We start from the raw sequence: 15,949 nt of genomic DNA on the forward strand, positions 1-15,949 counted from the left end.
GTGCCCCAACTTTATTTAACCTTTTGAGAACTTCCAGTTTTTTCCAAAGTGGATACACCATTTTACATTCCCGCCAGCAATATGTAAAGTTTCTCTACATCCTCTCCAGTGCTGCTTATTATTTCTTTTGATTCTAGCTGTCCTAGTGGGAGTGAGGTTGTATCTTATTAAGGTTTTATCTCCATTTCCCAGATGGCTAATGATGTTGAGCTATTTTACTGTACTTATTGGCCACCTGTATCTTCTTTGGAGAAATGTCTGTTAATATCCTTTGTCCATTTTTAAATTGGGTTGTCTTTTTATTATTGAGTTGTAGAGGTTATTTATATGTTACACATACAAGTGGTTCCCTTATGAGATACGATTTTCAAAAACACCTCCCATTTTGTAAGTTGTCTTTGCACTTTCTTGCTGGTGTCTTTTGAAGCACAATTTTTTTTTTATGTTCAATTTATCTACTTTTTTTGTTTCTTGTGCTTTTGGTGTCATTTCTGCTAAACCATTGCTTATTCCAAGGTCATGAAGATTTACCCCTATGTTTTCTTCTAGGAGCTTAATAGTTTTTAACTCTTAATTTAGGCCATTGTTCCACTTTTCAGTTAATTTTCATATATCATGTGAGATAGGGGTCCAACTTCATTCTTTTTATATAGAGGTCTGATTGTTTCAACACCATTTTGTTGAATATTAATAGTGTCTTCAGTATTAAGATAGCTTGGATGTTTAACCAGTGTTTTGTTTTGTTTTTTTTTAAGATTTTATTTATTTATTTGACAGAGACAGAGAGGGAACACAAGCAGGCGGAGTGGGAGAGGGAGAAGCAGGCTTCCCGCGGAGCAGGGAGCCCGATGTGGGGCTCGATCCCAGGACCCCGGGATCATGACCTGAGCCGAAGGCAGATGCTTAACCATCTGAGCCACCCAGGCGCCCCTAACCAGTGTTCTTGATGATCTCTCAGTAAAGCAAAGCACTCTAAATGTCTTAATATCATGATTTTTTTCAGGATATTGATAGATTATTTTGTCATAAACTTTAAATGACAGTTTGAAAAGTGAGATGGTAAATGGCTTTATCTAGGCTTCATTAGTCATAAAGCAGACAACCACTTGGATTTATGGTTAAATGATCTTTTTTGCTTTTTTTAGGTGTGTAGTATGCATGTGTGATTTTGAGTCAAGGCAGCTACTTAGAGTTTTACCCTGTAACCACGAGTTCCATGCCAAGTGTGTCGACAAATGGCTTAAGGTAAAGTGATGGCATCAGTGAAGAGAGTAACACTGAATTTTCTTTGTTATTGACCATAGTTTTATGTAAAATAAGTCCATTGTTTGGTGGAGGATGGGTAAGGAGACAAAATATTCAGTAATTTCTGCAAATGAAGATAAAAGGCCAGTAAAAATTAACTAGAGTCATCATTGTGGGAGTGATTGTGCAAAACTTGAAAATGAGTTATCTGTCCTTTCTAGTGGAATATAGGGATGAGGCCTGAACTTGCTGGGGCAGTTTCCTGTGAGAGTTTAGAAGGGGACCTCACTGGACCTCCTTTGTCAGAGATTTACATGGGAAATGAACCACTAGTGCTTTTATTTAATTCTGATCATTTTCTCTTTTGTAGATATGAAATACCCAAAGGACACAAATTCTATATTTTATAATAGAATAAAAATATGCGGTAAAATAATTTAAAAATAGTCAACTTTATTATTTTTTTAAGAGTAGTCTGATTAGGAAATAGTACCACTGGGTTGGAAGGTCACAATTTGGTGAGGAAGAAAGAGGAGTTAAAATAGAATCATCCTCTGTGTGAGCATAGAGTAAGGGTGCCCAGTTTAGCTCAAGCCGAATCCTGAAGGCAGAGAGTCTTAACTTTTTAGAAGATAGTATTATATATGCACAGCCCTGCAGTGTAGGAACAGACACTGATCAGAGAACAGCAGAGTGCATATGGCTGATTAGCAAGAGTGGCAAGAGAAGAGATGTTCAAAGATTCGGCCAGTGACTGGCTTATTGTAGTCACATTGCGTGTGAGGGAGTGTGGACTTGATCCTGGAAATGATGTGGAAGGCTGTGACTGAGATTGTGTTTTATCAAGATGACTGACCGCCGTTTGGAGAATGGAAAAGGAGAGAGATTTCTGAGATGGAATGGTGATGTTCTGGGCTAGACAGAGAAGGAATACTGGCAACTGGATGAAAAGAAGAGGACTGATTTGAGAGCTATTATAATGTACGGATGGGAGTATTTGATGAATCAAGTGGTTCAGAAAGTAAGAGCAGGTGATACTTAGTTTTTTGGCTTTGGCAACTCAGAAAATGGTGGTGCCATTTGTTGAGAGGTCATTTTAAGCTAGTTATTAAATCTGTCTAAACTGGTGATAGGTAATCTTGTCTATATGTTGGAACAGACCTATAAAAAAAAATCATTCATCAGCTGCTAAGTCTTTGAGTTTGTGGTGTATTTTTTAAAAAGAGAGATTAAATGATTGCTTTGTACTTTAAAGGAATAAAGAATGTAAAAACTATATGAGAAGTAAAAATAGCTCATTGCTTTTCACATGTTACATTGTGTAAATCACAGTTCAGACAAGTTTTCTCTTTTGTGTTTTAGGCAAATCGTACTTGCCCAATCTGCCGAGCTGATGCTTCAGAAGTGCATCGGGATTCAGAATGACCAACCTAAGAGCACAAATTTAGTTTGGGTGTTCCTCATCACATGTATATACGAACTATCCATTGAACTTAATCTGTGTGGCTTCCAGCCCTCCCTTTACCAAAAGGGTCAATGGACCTTTCTTTGCACTGTGTGACTTAATCAACTATAAAAGCTTACAATTAGTCTTCACAATTATGGGATTGTTATACTAACCGTGTGATTGGAACTCCAAAGACTTTTTCTTTAGCTTAATTTTGTGTGTGCACTAACATTCCCTGGTTTTTGTGTGATCATTCCGAGTGTTGCTGCAAGATTACAGTGGACGTGATCTTTTAGCATGTGCTTTTATAAAAAGTGGTAGCTCCAGATGATATAGCAATCTACCTTATATAGAGCCTTCAGAAACTGTGAGTGGAAATGAATGCAGCGGATGACTGTGGTGATAAATGTATCTGTGCGTGGGAGAGAGTGCGCGCAGCTACTTGTGTGAGGGCATGGTAGCTAATGTGTGGATGAGCTCCTATATACCAGCATGTACCAAGAATGTGTGTGTAGTGTTAAGTATGCTGCAATGTATAACCTGGTGTGTTATTTAAACAGCACTAGTACTGTACACTGGTTTTTTCCCTTGTGTTTGCTGTTGCACACTGATTGCTAAGGGTGCATCAACGATAAGCATTGAATACTCCATCCCTTCCCTCCCAGTGAATGGAATGAGAAAAGCCTTCTTCCTTTGCTTCAGGCAGCTGTCACCTTCTCTTCGCTGGTGGTCCCAAGTGGGTCACTTAAGAAAAAGTGTAACAGATTTCTCACTCCATGAACCGGACTTTTTGATTCTGTTGTGGGAAAAAAAAAATTTTTTTTTTTTTAATCTCCAACTTGCTGTTTCCAAAAAGAAGGTGCAATATCATACATCATCAGTTAGCAATATTAGCATTTCAATCAGTGATTTGAATGTTGATACTTTCTTGTTTTTTCCTTTACATTTCCAGTAAGCTTCTTAGAGGAAGTACCTGTGATTTTTTTTTTTTTTTTAATGTTTAGGATTGTAGTCTATTCTGAATATATTTGAGTAATATATTTCTAAGAATATCGCTGGTCCCATGAAGTCTCACCTCCTTTACTTCCACCAGAACAAAATCTGTTAGCTAATTCAGCTTGACTTCTGATACGTTCTTTGTTAAGCTCTCATAGGCAACTAAATTGTTTTAAGAAACTGTATTTCTGTTTGTATCGATTCACCTGCCAACCTCCAATTCTGAAAGTTGTCTAGTTCTTCCCTCAGTAAATGTGCTTCTCATGGAAACCCTCATTTCCAGGATGGATCAAGTGCTGTGACAGCTCGAAGTCTTAGACCTGATGTGCTTCGATGTTTTATTGCTTTTTAAAAAAATTTTTGTTTGAAAGAGAAAAATTTAATATAACAGGTCCAGAATACTTGCAGTATAAATGAAGATTTGATTTTTGTATAAAAAATAATGCTGTAAAACAGGAATTGACCTTCATTTAGTTGATCTGAAATAATACATAGCTGTGTGGGGTTTTTTTATAGGTCCATTGAGCATCATTTAGATTGTTTAAAGTCATTTTTCCAGCAATGTTTTGATTCCTCCCTCGTTCTTTTATTGTCTTCAACATTGTCTGTCTCTTCCTGCCGTTGAGGTCATTGCTTTGTTTGCAGTAGCGCAAGCTGCATAATCCCAGTCAGGACTGTGATGACTTGCTGCCAGCCTCACTCAGCTTTCAGTTGGCTCTGTGTCCGTTTTCTACTCAGTGTTAACTACTTGTTACTGCCATGCTACTTGCCTTCCCTTGAAGTCTCTATAAGCTCATCCCAGCTTAGAGTTCAGTAAAGTCAATTCTCACAGAAGCACAATTTTGCCCTTTTCCAGACACTGTTGCCTCTATCTAGTCAGACAAATAGGATTTTGCACACTTTCTGTTTGCCCCTGTATTTGTCAGTGCATCAGAAATACATCTCAACAGTGCTAAGGTGCACATGTTACTTTTCAATCATTAGGACGTTCCCCACCTGTTCCTGATGAATAAAAAGCGTGTTGAAGACCAAAATTATTGGCATAGGCATAATAATCAGCTACATTATGAATCACGTATAGTTTGATCTTTATTTTTTTTAATTATAAAAAATCATGTTTAAAATGGCAAAAGCCCATCTTATACATAGACTCTTTTATATAGCTGCAAAAAATTTATATCTGTACAGATCTAACATAACACTACTACACTCAGTATTCATTTTATTGAAGCATGCAAGTAAAGCACTTTTTCTAATTTATATAGATACCTAATTAACAAGGCACATTGTACTAATGACTAGGAAAAATAGCTCTTTCTTCCCTCCCTCTTACGATGAATTCTTGTCATAATATCCCTTTTCCACCAAATTTTCGAGAGGCAGTTGGCAATTTAGGAGGCAGCAGGGTCTATTTTGGTAAAATCCTGAAGTAATGTTGCACTCTTGTGACTGATCTCTCTTTGGGAATGTCTTTCTTTGCATGGGGCCCTTAGAGATGTGTACAGATTTGCTTATTAAGTGGTTAGTGTGTATTAGGAGCATACCTTGCATGTGTTCTGAACCAGCTCAGACTAGCCACTGTGAGCAACTTCATGGCTAGCAAAAGAAAGAATAGTTGATTCAAGCCCAGCTGTTGTCACCTTGAGCGATGCACCAGATAGCAGGCAGATGTTGGTTTGTTGCCTTCTTCCTCTTTTCTCCTAAAACAATATTGGCTTTACCATCTTAACTCTGCTGTGGGGTTTCATTTTGTGTTGTTTTGCATGAATTATCATTTTTGAATTATTTTAGCGTGCTCCCCGCCCCCCAATAGAACAAAAAAAAAAACAAGTCAAGGCCTCCAGGTATCAAGATCTCATTAGGATTTTCTGTCCTGAATTTTTTTGAGCAAAATCTGGAAAATGTGAAAGCGTATTTAGATTTTATACACTCTCTGAAATGTGATTTATTAAGATTCTTAAATCTGGGCCTCTTACAGTATTTTGAATGAGATCTACCAACTCAAAGAGAATATTTTTCACAGATATCTTTAGGCCTTCATTAGAAAGCTATTTCCCCCCCTGTTGGTACATTTGGTTACCTCATTTTGCTGTTTGTTTCAGATTACGAAAGCTTACAGGGGTGTTTTTTGGAATCATTTGCTGAGTCATTTCCTCAAATCATATTCCATTGTATCAGTTAACATATAGTTTTAAATGTACGTATTATAAATATCTGTAACCAAATCATTTGAAGGCTTGATAAATTTTTAACAAAGTTTGTACATTTTTTATGAAAGTTACTAGTAATGCTTTACTAAGTAGTGCAATGAATTTTTATTTTTAATCCCTGTGCCCAATTTTGGAGTTGAGAGGGTTGTTGGTAATAAATGTATGATGTACACTTAAAACATATTGTTGTGTTTCGTGTTACTGTGTTAGGGAAGGGGTAGGGTTGTATGTACTTGAAGGGAGGGTTGTAGGGAGATATTGGCAGGAAGATGGAGCTGTTGAGCTACCTGCGGCTAGATTTATTTATTTATTTATTTATTTAAAGATTTTATTTATTTATTTGACAGAGAGACAGTGAGAGAGGGAACACAAGCAGGGGGAGTGGGAGAGGGAGAAGGCAGGCTTCCTGCGGAGCAGGGAGCCTGACGCGGGTCTCGATCCCAGAGTCCTGGGATCATGACCTGAGCCGAAGGCAGATGCTTAATGACTGAGCCACCCAGGCACCCCACCTGCGGCTAGATTTAATTTTTAGACTATACTTCAGATTTTTTCCACATTTGTGTAAACATCTTAGAAGCACGAAAACAACTAGCATAACTTATGGAACAGAATTATATCCATTAAAAAGCCAAGAAGATAGCTGAAGGTAGCCTACATATGTGGCATAAGCTTATTGAACAGTAGGGCCACATAGTAGGTAACTAGATTCCTTTCTATATATGTTAACCATAAGATGCAGGAAAAAAGATGACAATAGATAACTGGGCAAATTTGTCCCCATTAGCTACAGCTTACGTCCGACTTATTGTCAACATAATAGGAGGAGCCTCTGTTTGTCATTTTCTATACACATTTGTATAATCCCTTTCCTTTGACCAAAAAGGAATAAAAGTCATCTACTTCTATGTATCTGCTGACTGTGGTACTTGAGAAGGAAAGTTAGAAACAAAGTGGAGGCTGAAGAAGAGATTGCACTCGTCCTCCCTCTTTCGGGGCCTGTGAGGAGGACGCCCTCTGACTGGCTCCAGTACCTAACTGTTAGAAACATTCAGTAAAGTGACCAAGTCCTGATTGTTGCTCTCATTTTTCCAGCATATTGGAAAGAATGCTTGTGTTGGACTTTGAATGCCTCCAGAAACCCACAACTTGTCTGTCTGAACGGCTGTACGCTCTCATGACTCCCTACCTGCAGTAAGGCAGGGAGGCCCATGCAGCTATTTAAGCACTTGAAATGTGGACAGTCCAAACTGAGATGTACTGTACATTTAGACACTGGGTTTCAAAGACCTGGTATGAGGAAACATAAAATATCTCAGTAATTTTTGCCCTAATCCAAAGACCAAAGGCCTATAGCACAGGCCCTGTGGCAGTACTTACAAGCCAGCTCTCTTTTCCTCTGCCTTGGTGATGGCAGCCCTGGGTTCTGAGTCACTAGCTGGAAAACAGCTGTCCTAGAAAGCCTCTGGATTCAGCAGATTTTCTGTGAGCAACAGAGGCCCTTAGATACGATGTGCAGTGTAGACTCTAACCAGGACTTCATCTTTGCCCATTTATTTCACCCTTTTACAAATCTTTTCCTTGTTAAATTCTTAAGTCGTCTACTAAACCTTGGGTGTGTCGAATGTGCCAGTTAAAGCTCACTGGCTACTGTTGTTTTGGTTTTTTTTTAAAGATTTTATTCATTTGAGACAGATATCCACAGAGCATGAGCAGGGGGAGAGGCAGAGGGAGAGGGAGAAACAGGCTCCCCGCTGAGCCAGGAGCCCGATGTGGGGCTCGATTCCAGGACCCTGGAATCATGACCTGAGCTGAAGGCAGAGGCTTAACCATCTGAGCCACCCAGGCGCCCTGCTACTTTTATTTCTTAATCGATCACAAAACCTGATTTGTACCAAAGGAAAAAATTCTTGTGAATGTTTGTGATCACATTGCTACAGGTGTTTCAGGTCTCTTGTATGTTTCAGATTACTGAACTAATATAGACTGCTGTCAGAAGTGAAATGAGCCACAGTTGTAATTAAAGATTTTTTAGTAGCCACATTAAAAAGTAAAACGAAACAGTGGAAATTTTTTTTTTTTTTTAAGATTTTATTTATTTGACAGAGACACAGCGAGAGAGGGAACACAAGCAGGGGGAGTGGGAGAGGGAGAAGCAGGCTTCCCGTAGAGCAGGGAGCCCGATGCGGGGCTTGATCCCAGGACCCTGGGATCATGACCTGAGCCGAAGGCAGATGCTTAACGACTGAGCTACCCAGGTGCCCCGAAGCAGTGGAAATATTTTTAATATATTCTACCTAACCTACCCAAAATACTTCAGCATGTGATTTGTATAAAAATTAATGAGATGTTTTACGTTTTCTCATACCAAGTCTTTGAAATCCAGTGTGCAAATTTATAGTACATCTCAATTTGGACTACCCACATCTCAAATGCTCAAGTAGTTACCTGTGGATGGTGGCCATTATGTTGGACGGGATGGGTCTAGACTGGAATAATGCTAGGTTATCTGGTTTCCAAAGAATGAAACATTACTCCTGATACCCTCAAGACTTAACGTTCTACCATTGCATGCCTTAATAAACTATAGTGTGGTTAGCAGTGTTTTACTCTTTGTATAGTTGAATGTAACTTTTGCTATATTCAGTACATAAATAATCAGTGCATAAGCAGACTTAGTTGTGAACATCATGTATAGCTGGCCTCGATAACATTCAAGAACAAAGCTGCTTCTCAGTACATTCCCTAATCAGTTATTCACTGAGCACTTTCAGGATTCATGGCAATTTGAAAGATCATTTGCCAATCAGAGAATTGGGCATTCGGAAGGATTGGGAGGAGGAAACTTCTAGCCCACATTGAGATGATGGCGTAGATTCCTATTGAGGTTGCCCTACAATGAATATGCTCTTAACGTCTTTCATGTGGCTCTCTCTGCCTCCCAAAATGGCAAGCGGGAAATGCAGGAATAAGAAAAACTGAAGAAAGAAAAATAAACATAGTGACACCCAGGGAAATTGAAGGTCACCTTACAGTCTGAAGTCCGAAAATGGGCCGTAGAATCAGTATGGATGTTTCCCACTATAGAGGAAATGAAGGGAAGCAAATTGTTAAGTAAAAAGGAACCCACTTTCCCTTCAAATATCTCATTCTTGGTCTACACATGGAAACAGTATAGTGGCTGGTTAATAACACCTGTAGCCAACACCCGGCGTCTGCCAGTACCCATCAATGTGTCCAGTAAAGGTGTTCACAAGCTGCTTTTTTAACCTTTTCAAGGAGTCCCTTCCCCACAGCCTCTCCATAATAGTAAACTGAGAGATCTGCAATATGATGGCCTCTCTCTTCCCATTACCTCAGTCCTTTCATTTGAATAAGAATTTTTATATTACCAACCTTACTGGTAGTTACCATTTGTAATAAAGAAGGGTTCTACAAACAAGGTGAGATATGCTTCTGAGTATGTAAACTTAATCCTAGTGAAAATTGACATTTCTGTTGATGGAGCATGGATATGGTATCCACGTGTTCTAGTTGGTTCTTTTTCTCCCCTTCTGCTTTTGGACATGTTAATACTGGGCTTAAGCTAAATCAGAGGAGAATAACCTTGACCCTTGTACCAAAATAAGGCCAACGTTCCCAAGAAAAAAATGAATGCTATCTGGAGATTCAGGCTCCTAGACTTCCCTGGTTTTGATATCAGTAAGGAGGAAAATAGATTGCATTTACTCTTAATTCCAGAATTTCTGAAAGAAATTTGGACTATCTTTCTAATCCAAGCTACTAGACTTTAGTTGGGGAAACAAGTCAGAAAGGAAAAAGTGATAGGATACCTGCCTGGCTCAGTGGGTAGAGCATGTGAGTCTTGATCTCAGGGTAGGTAGTGAGTTCAAGCCCCGCGTTAGGCATAGAGCTTACTTTAAAAAAAAAAAAAAAAAAAGGAAAAAGTTCAATTTCTTTTCCCTCCGAAATGAGAGATTGTGGTCTTTCCTAAAGCGCGTTCACAGCCCCCGAGGCTATGCTCCACAAGCTTCTATAGAGCACCAGTTTACGCCAGGCAGCTTTGGAGTCAGGAGTTAGGTAGCTAGTGTGTCCGTTTCCTAGGGCTCCTGAAACAAATTACCACGAATTTGGTGGCTTAGAACAAATTCTCTCACTATTCTGAAGGCCAGAAGTCTAAAATCAAGTGCAGGGTTGGTTTTCTCTGGAAGTTCTTTGGCTTGTAGATACGTAACTCCACAGTCTGCCTCTCCCTGCACGTGGGTTTTCACATCTCCCCTGTGTCTCTGCGTTTTCAACTGAAGGGAAGGCCCTGCGCCTCTACATAGAGGTCAGCTGTATGGGTACCTTAGTTTTGTCCCATCTCGGGAAATTATTTGAATCTGTTCCAACAAATGAACTCAGAACTCCCGAGTTTATCATAAAGCATGACCAAAATAATTTTGACCTGGGAAATGTTGGAGGGGTTTATTACTTCATCTTCAACAAAGATAAACCTCAGTTGCTCTCACAAATTGATTCAGAGTAGTGAGGCTTCCTAGTATATCCATGAAAATATGTTAACTGTAAAAGTTAACTATAAATGTATCGTCAGGTAAGTGAGCAGTTAGCAATGTTTTTTTTTTAAGGGAAGTGAATAAATAGGAACAAGCCTGCAACCTATGTCCCGTCCCATGTGTACAGTTTGAGCCATGATGGTTTCTTTGCTGAATCAAAATCAGATGAATCTTCAAAACATTATTGTAGGTAAAAGAAGCCAGACAAAAAGCCACATATTGTGCATTTCATTTATGTGAAATGTCAAAGGCAAATCTATGGCAACAGATTAGTGGTTGACTAGGGCTGAGAGGATGGGAGGCTGGGGGTGACCGCTAAGGAGTGTGAGGTTTCTTTTTGGAGTCATGAAAAATATTCTGAAATTGTGATGGATGTACCATTGTGTGAATATTTTGAAACAAATGCATGCACTAAAATACATGTATGAGAATATTCATAGCAAACTGTAATCACCCCAAACTGGCAACAGCCCAAATTTTTATCAACTATTGAATTGATAAATTATGGTTGAGTTTTATAACAGTATTTTAATACAGCAAAGAGAATGAACTACAGTATGCAGAGCAACATGATGAATCTCATCAAATATACTGAATAAGACACAAAAGAATACATACCAATTATTCCAATTATATATATACATATATATTATATATATAAATATATACATACACATTCCGGTTATAGAAAGTTCAAAAACAAGCAAAGTGGATCTATGCTATGAAAAAGTATGATAGTGGCTATCCCTGGCATTGGAGGTTATAGTGACCAAAGGGTGCAGAGGGCATGATGTGGGGGAGGGGTACATCCGGCTGTCAGTAATTTTGTTTGTTGATCTGTGTACTTGACAACACAAGTACTTCAGTTTGAGGAATTTGTTGTGCTTTATGATTTGTTCGGTTCTCTCTATGTATAATTTTATAAGCTTTATTTTTTTTAAAGATTTTATTTATTTATTTGACAGAGAGAGACACAGCGAGAGAGGGAACACAAGCAGGGGGAGTAGGAGAGGGAGAAGCAGGCTTCCCGCCAAGCAGGGAGCCCGATGTGGGGCTCGATCCCAGGACCCCGGGACCATGACCCGAGCCGAAGGCAGACGCTTAATGACTGAGCCACCCAGGCGCCCTCTCTCTCTCTTTTTAAAAGATTTTATTTATTGGGGCGCCTGGGTGGCTCAGTTGGTTAAGCGACTGCCTTCGGCTCAGGTCATGATCCCGGAGTCCCGGGATCGAGTCCCACGTCAGGCTCCCTGCTCAGCAGGGAGTCTGCTTCTCCCTCTGACCCTCCTCCCTCTCATGCTCTCTGTCTCTCATTCTCTCTCTCTCAAATAAATAAATAAAATTTAAAAAAAAAGATTTTATTATTTGAGAGAGAGAGAGAGAGAGACAGCAAGAGAGCACAAGTGGGAAGGAGAGGGAGAAGCAGGCTTCCCTCGGAGCAGAGAGCCCCAAGTGGGACTTGATCCCAGGACCCTGGGACCATGACCTGAGCCGAAGGCAGATGCTTAATGACTCAGGCGCTCCTATAAGCTTTATTTATTTATTTATTTATTTATTTATTTTTTAAGATTTTATTTATTTATTCATGAGAGACAGAGAGAGAGAGAGAGAGAAGCAGAGGGAGAAGCAGGCTCCCAAGGAGCAGGGAGCCTGATGCGGGGCTCTATCCCAGGACCCCGGGATTATGACCTGAGCCGAAGGCAGATGCTTAACCGTCTGAGCCACCCAGGCGCCCCCCCCCATAAGCTTTATTTAAAAAAAATAAAGGGTAGGTCCCACTCTGTGACCCTTTTGATAGAAGTACAGCTATACAACACACATGGGCAAATTAATTTTTAACCATCCTGAAGGAGCCAAACCAAGTACGTTGATATCCCCAATGCCACATGTTGCATCCCATAAAACCTAAACAAGCTAAAACCTAAATCAGACAACCCCACCCCTCCATGTGTGAGAACAGGAATAATTTGAGAATATTGCCTTCATGCTAATAAAAGATAAGTTTTTATGCATGACATCCACATCAGAGGGCACTATTGTACACAACCAAGTTCCAAAGAAAAGCTTTTTTTTTTTTTAAGATTTTATTTATTTCACAGAGACACAGCGAGAGAGGGAACACAAGCAGGGGGAGTGGGGGAGGGAGAAGCAGGCTCCCCACTGAGCAGGGAGCCCGATGTGGGACTTGATCCCAGGACCCTGGGATCATGACCTGAGCCAAAGGCAGACGCTTAACGACTGAGCCACCCAGGCGCCCCCAAATAAAAGCTTTTTAATGTACAGGTCAAGATTGATGTGGTTATAAATGTCCAAAATGTTCCTTAATGTTGCTTTTATTTACAGAAAGCATATATAAGAAATCTGTTTTCTCAGAATCGTACAGGATCAGGACAGCTCAGAGACTCACTCCTTTTTTTTTTTTTTTAAGATTTTATTTATTCATTTGAGACACAGAGATAGAGACAGCATGAGCAGTGGGAGAGGCAGAGGGAGAGGGGGAGAGGAAGAAGCAGACTCCCCGCTGAGTCAGGAGCCCGACGTGGGGCTCGATCCCACAACCCTGGGATCATGACCTGAGCCGAAGGCAGACGGTTAACCATCTGAGCCACCCAGGTGCCCCGAGACTCACTCCTTTAACGTTACATTTGTTCCATACTGGGTAGGATTTCTAACAGTTTAAATGTTTTTTTAATGTTTAACCTACAACTGGTTTGTTTGTTTGGGTTACATTCTAAAATGCAATTTTATTTAAAATCAGGCTCCCTTTATATTGATCAAGATCGATTCATAGATAGGAACTCAACTCCCATGCTCCTTCCACATGCAAGCAGGTGGGACGGGTCAATTATATGTGCCAAGACCTGCCCCCACCAGTCCCAGATTTACCAGTGGCTTCTTAAATGTCAAGTCGAATGAACACTTTTCAGTCTTAGTCTTGCTGGACTTCTCTCTGGTGTACGACACTGCTCATTTCTTAGAGCTGTGTGCCTTTGGCTTTCATGATGTCTCCCCACTCAGTCTTCCTTGTTTCTTCTCTTCTGTCTCTCTGACTTTCTTTTCTCTGGCCTGCCCCTTTCCTATCAGGGCCCCCTAGGATGTGTCTTCACCCTCTGGTTTTCCTATTCTGCATATTTTCGCTGGAGTGACTGCATCCTCCTATCGATTCAACAGTTCTGTCAGTTCTCATGACTCACAGATTCATACCTGCAGTCCTAGCTGCTCCCCTGGAGCTTCTGCCTGCCTTCCCAGCTTCCGGCTGAACATACCCTCCTGAACCTCCCCTCCCGAATATCCCATAGGCACTCAATCTCAGTGTATCCAAATATAAACTCATCACATTTCCCCCAAGCTTGTTTCTCCTCCTCTATCCTCTATTTCTGTTTGCTGGCCCCACCAGCCACCCAGATACCCTAGCCAGAATCAGGGAAGTCCTCTGACTCACTCATCTCTGGCCTCCAAATTAATCAGTTGTCCCTTTTTCTCCCCTTCCTCCACAACCGTGGTTCAGTTTCCATCATCTGCTTTTTCAAGATCTTGCTTCCAGGCTTGCATCCGTCCACCAACCCTCTTTTTCAGACCTCTCCACAGTTTCCCAAGTGAGTCATTCAAAATCTGGTTCCCTTCATCACCCACCCCCACCCAAAGTCCCAAACCCTTCAGTGGCTCTCCATCGCCTACGGTCTTTTACTTTTCTTTCTTTTTTTAAATTTAATTTAATTTTATTTTATTATGTTAATCACCATACATTACATCATTAGTTTTTGATGTAGTGTTCCATGATTCATTGTTTGCGTATAACACCCAGTGCTCCATTCAATACGTGTCCTCCTTAATACCCATCACCGGGCTAACCCATCCCCCGACCCCCCTCCCCTCTAAAACCCTGTTTGTTCTCAGAGTCCATAGTCTCTCATGGTTCGTCTCCCCCTCCGATTCCCCCCCCTTCATTTTTCCCTTCCCACTATCTTCTTTTTTTTTGACATATAATGTATTATTTGTTTCAGAGGTACAGATCTGTGATTCAACAGTCTTGCATGCTTCACAGCGCTCACATAGCACATACCCTCCCCAGTGTCTATCACCCAGCCACCCCATCCCTCCCACCCCCCACCACTCCAGCAACTCTCAATTTGTTTCCTGAGATTAAGAATTCCTCATATCAGTGAGGTCATATGATACATGTCTTTCTCTGATTGACTTATTTCGCTCAGCATAACACCCTCTAGTTCTATCCACGTCATTGGAAATGGCAAGATCTCATTCCTTTTGATGGCTGCATAATATTCCATTGTATATATATACACCACATCTTCTTTATCCATTCATCTGCTGATGGACATCTTGGCTCTTTCCATAGTTTGGCTATTGTGGACATTGCTGCTATAAACACTGGGGTGCACGTACCCCTTCGGATCACTATATTTGTATCTTTGGGGTAAATACCCAGTAGTGCAATTGCTGGGTCGTAGGGTAGCTCTATTTTCAACTTTTTGAGGAACCTCCATACTGTTTTCCAGAGTGGCTGCACCAGCTTGCATTCCCACCAACAGTGTAGGAGGCTTCCCCTTTCTCCGCATCCTCTCCAACATCTGTCATTTCCTGACTTGTTAATTTTAGCCATTCTGACTGGTGTGAGGTGGTATCTCATTGAGGTTTTGATTTGAATTTCCCTGATGCCGAGTGTCCATCACCTACAGTCTTACTCTCCAACAGAAGTGCTCCTAAGTCTGCTCCTAATCGTGGTTCTAGTCTTAACTCAAGGCCCCTACCCCACTGTCTTTTACTCTCTGGCAGCACCAACCTACTTGTGGTTCCTCAGACATACTGTGTTCTTTCTTTATATATTTTCTCCTGCAGACCCCTCTGCCCAGAAGGCCACTTCTTCCCCTCCTATCTCTTCTCACGACTCAACGCAGGCATCACCTCTTCCAGGAAATCTTCCCTGATCCCTGTGTGCTGGGTTAGACACTCCACCCCTCCTCCTGGAACAACCCGGGGTGTTCTTGTGGGTTCCCCACTGGCCTGTGAGCATCTGGAGCCTGCACCGTTCCGTGTCTTTACCTTTAGGGCCTAGCACAGAGTCTGGCACTGGGTCGTAGTTCCAGAAAGTTCTCTTGAGTGGAGGAATGGAGAATGACTCAGCTTGAATGGTTAGGCAGCTGGTGGAAACAGTCACCCAAGAAATGAATCTTGCAGGAGGAGTGGGTTTTTTTTTTTTTAAGATTTTATTTATTTATTTGAGAGAGAGAGAATGAGAGACAGAGAGCATGAGAGGGAGGAGGGTCAGAGGGAGAAGCAGACTCCCCGCTGAGCAGGGAGCCCGATGTGGGACTCGATCCCAGGACTCCAGGATCATGACCTGAGCCGAAGGCAGTCGCTTAACCAACTGAGCCACCCAGGCGCCCAGGAGTGGGTTTTAATAACAATGAGACACCCTGTGAGGTGAACACTCAGGGGCAGATATCCCATATCCAGGTCTAGAGCTCCTGAGAGAAGCT

At 41.1% G+C, this 15,949-nt stretch overlaps 1 protein-coding gene across 7 annotated transcripts in view; it reads left to right on the forward strand.

Annotated features, from left to right (window-relative positions):
- The window catches only part of RNF38 (ring finger protein 38), a 119,466-nt gene extending 113,387 nt beyond the window's left edge, over positions 1–6,079 (forward strand). For all 7 annotated transcript variants that reach the window (XM_035016300.1, XM_035016301.1, XM_035016306.1 and 4 more), the window contains 2 exons: positions 1,146–1,245; positions 2,608–6,079. In XM_035016300.1, the coding sequence (XP_034872191.1) occupies positions 1,146–1,245; positions 2,608–2,670 (163 nt within the window). In that variant the 3' untranslated portion in view covers positions 2,671–6,079. The remainder of the gene's footprint in view (positions 1–1,145; positions 1,246–2,607) is intronic.
- The last annotated feature ends 9,870 nt before the right edge of the window (positions 6,080–15,949 follow it).

This window comes from Mirounga leonina, unplaced genomic scaffold (genome assembly GCF_011800145.1).
Source record: "Mirounga leonina isolate KUSES-001 unplaced genomic scaffold, KU_Mleo_1.0 Mir_170, whole genome shotgun sequence".
Lineage (NCBI taxonomy): Eukaryota > Metazoa > Chordata > Mammalia > Carnivora > Phocidae > Mirounga > Mirounga leonina.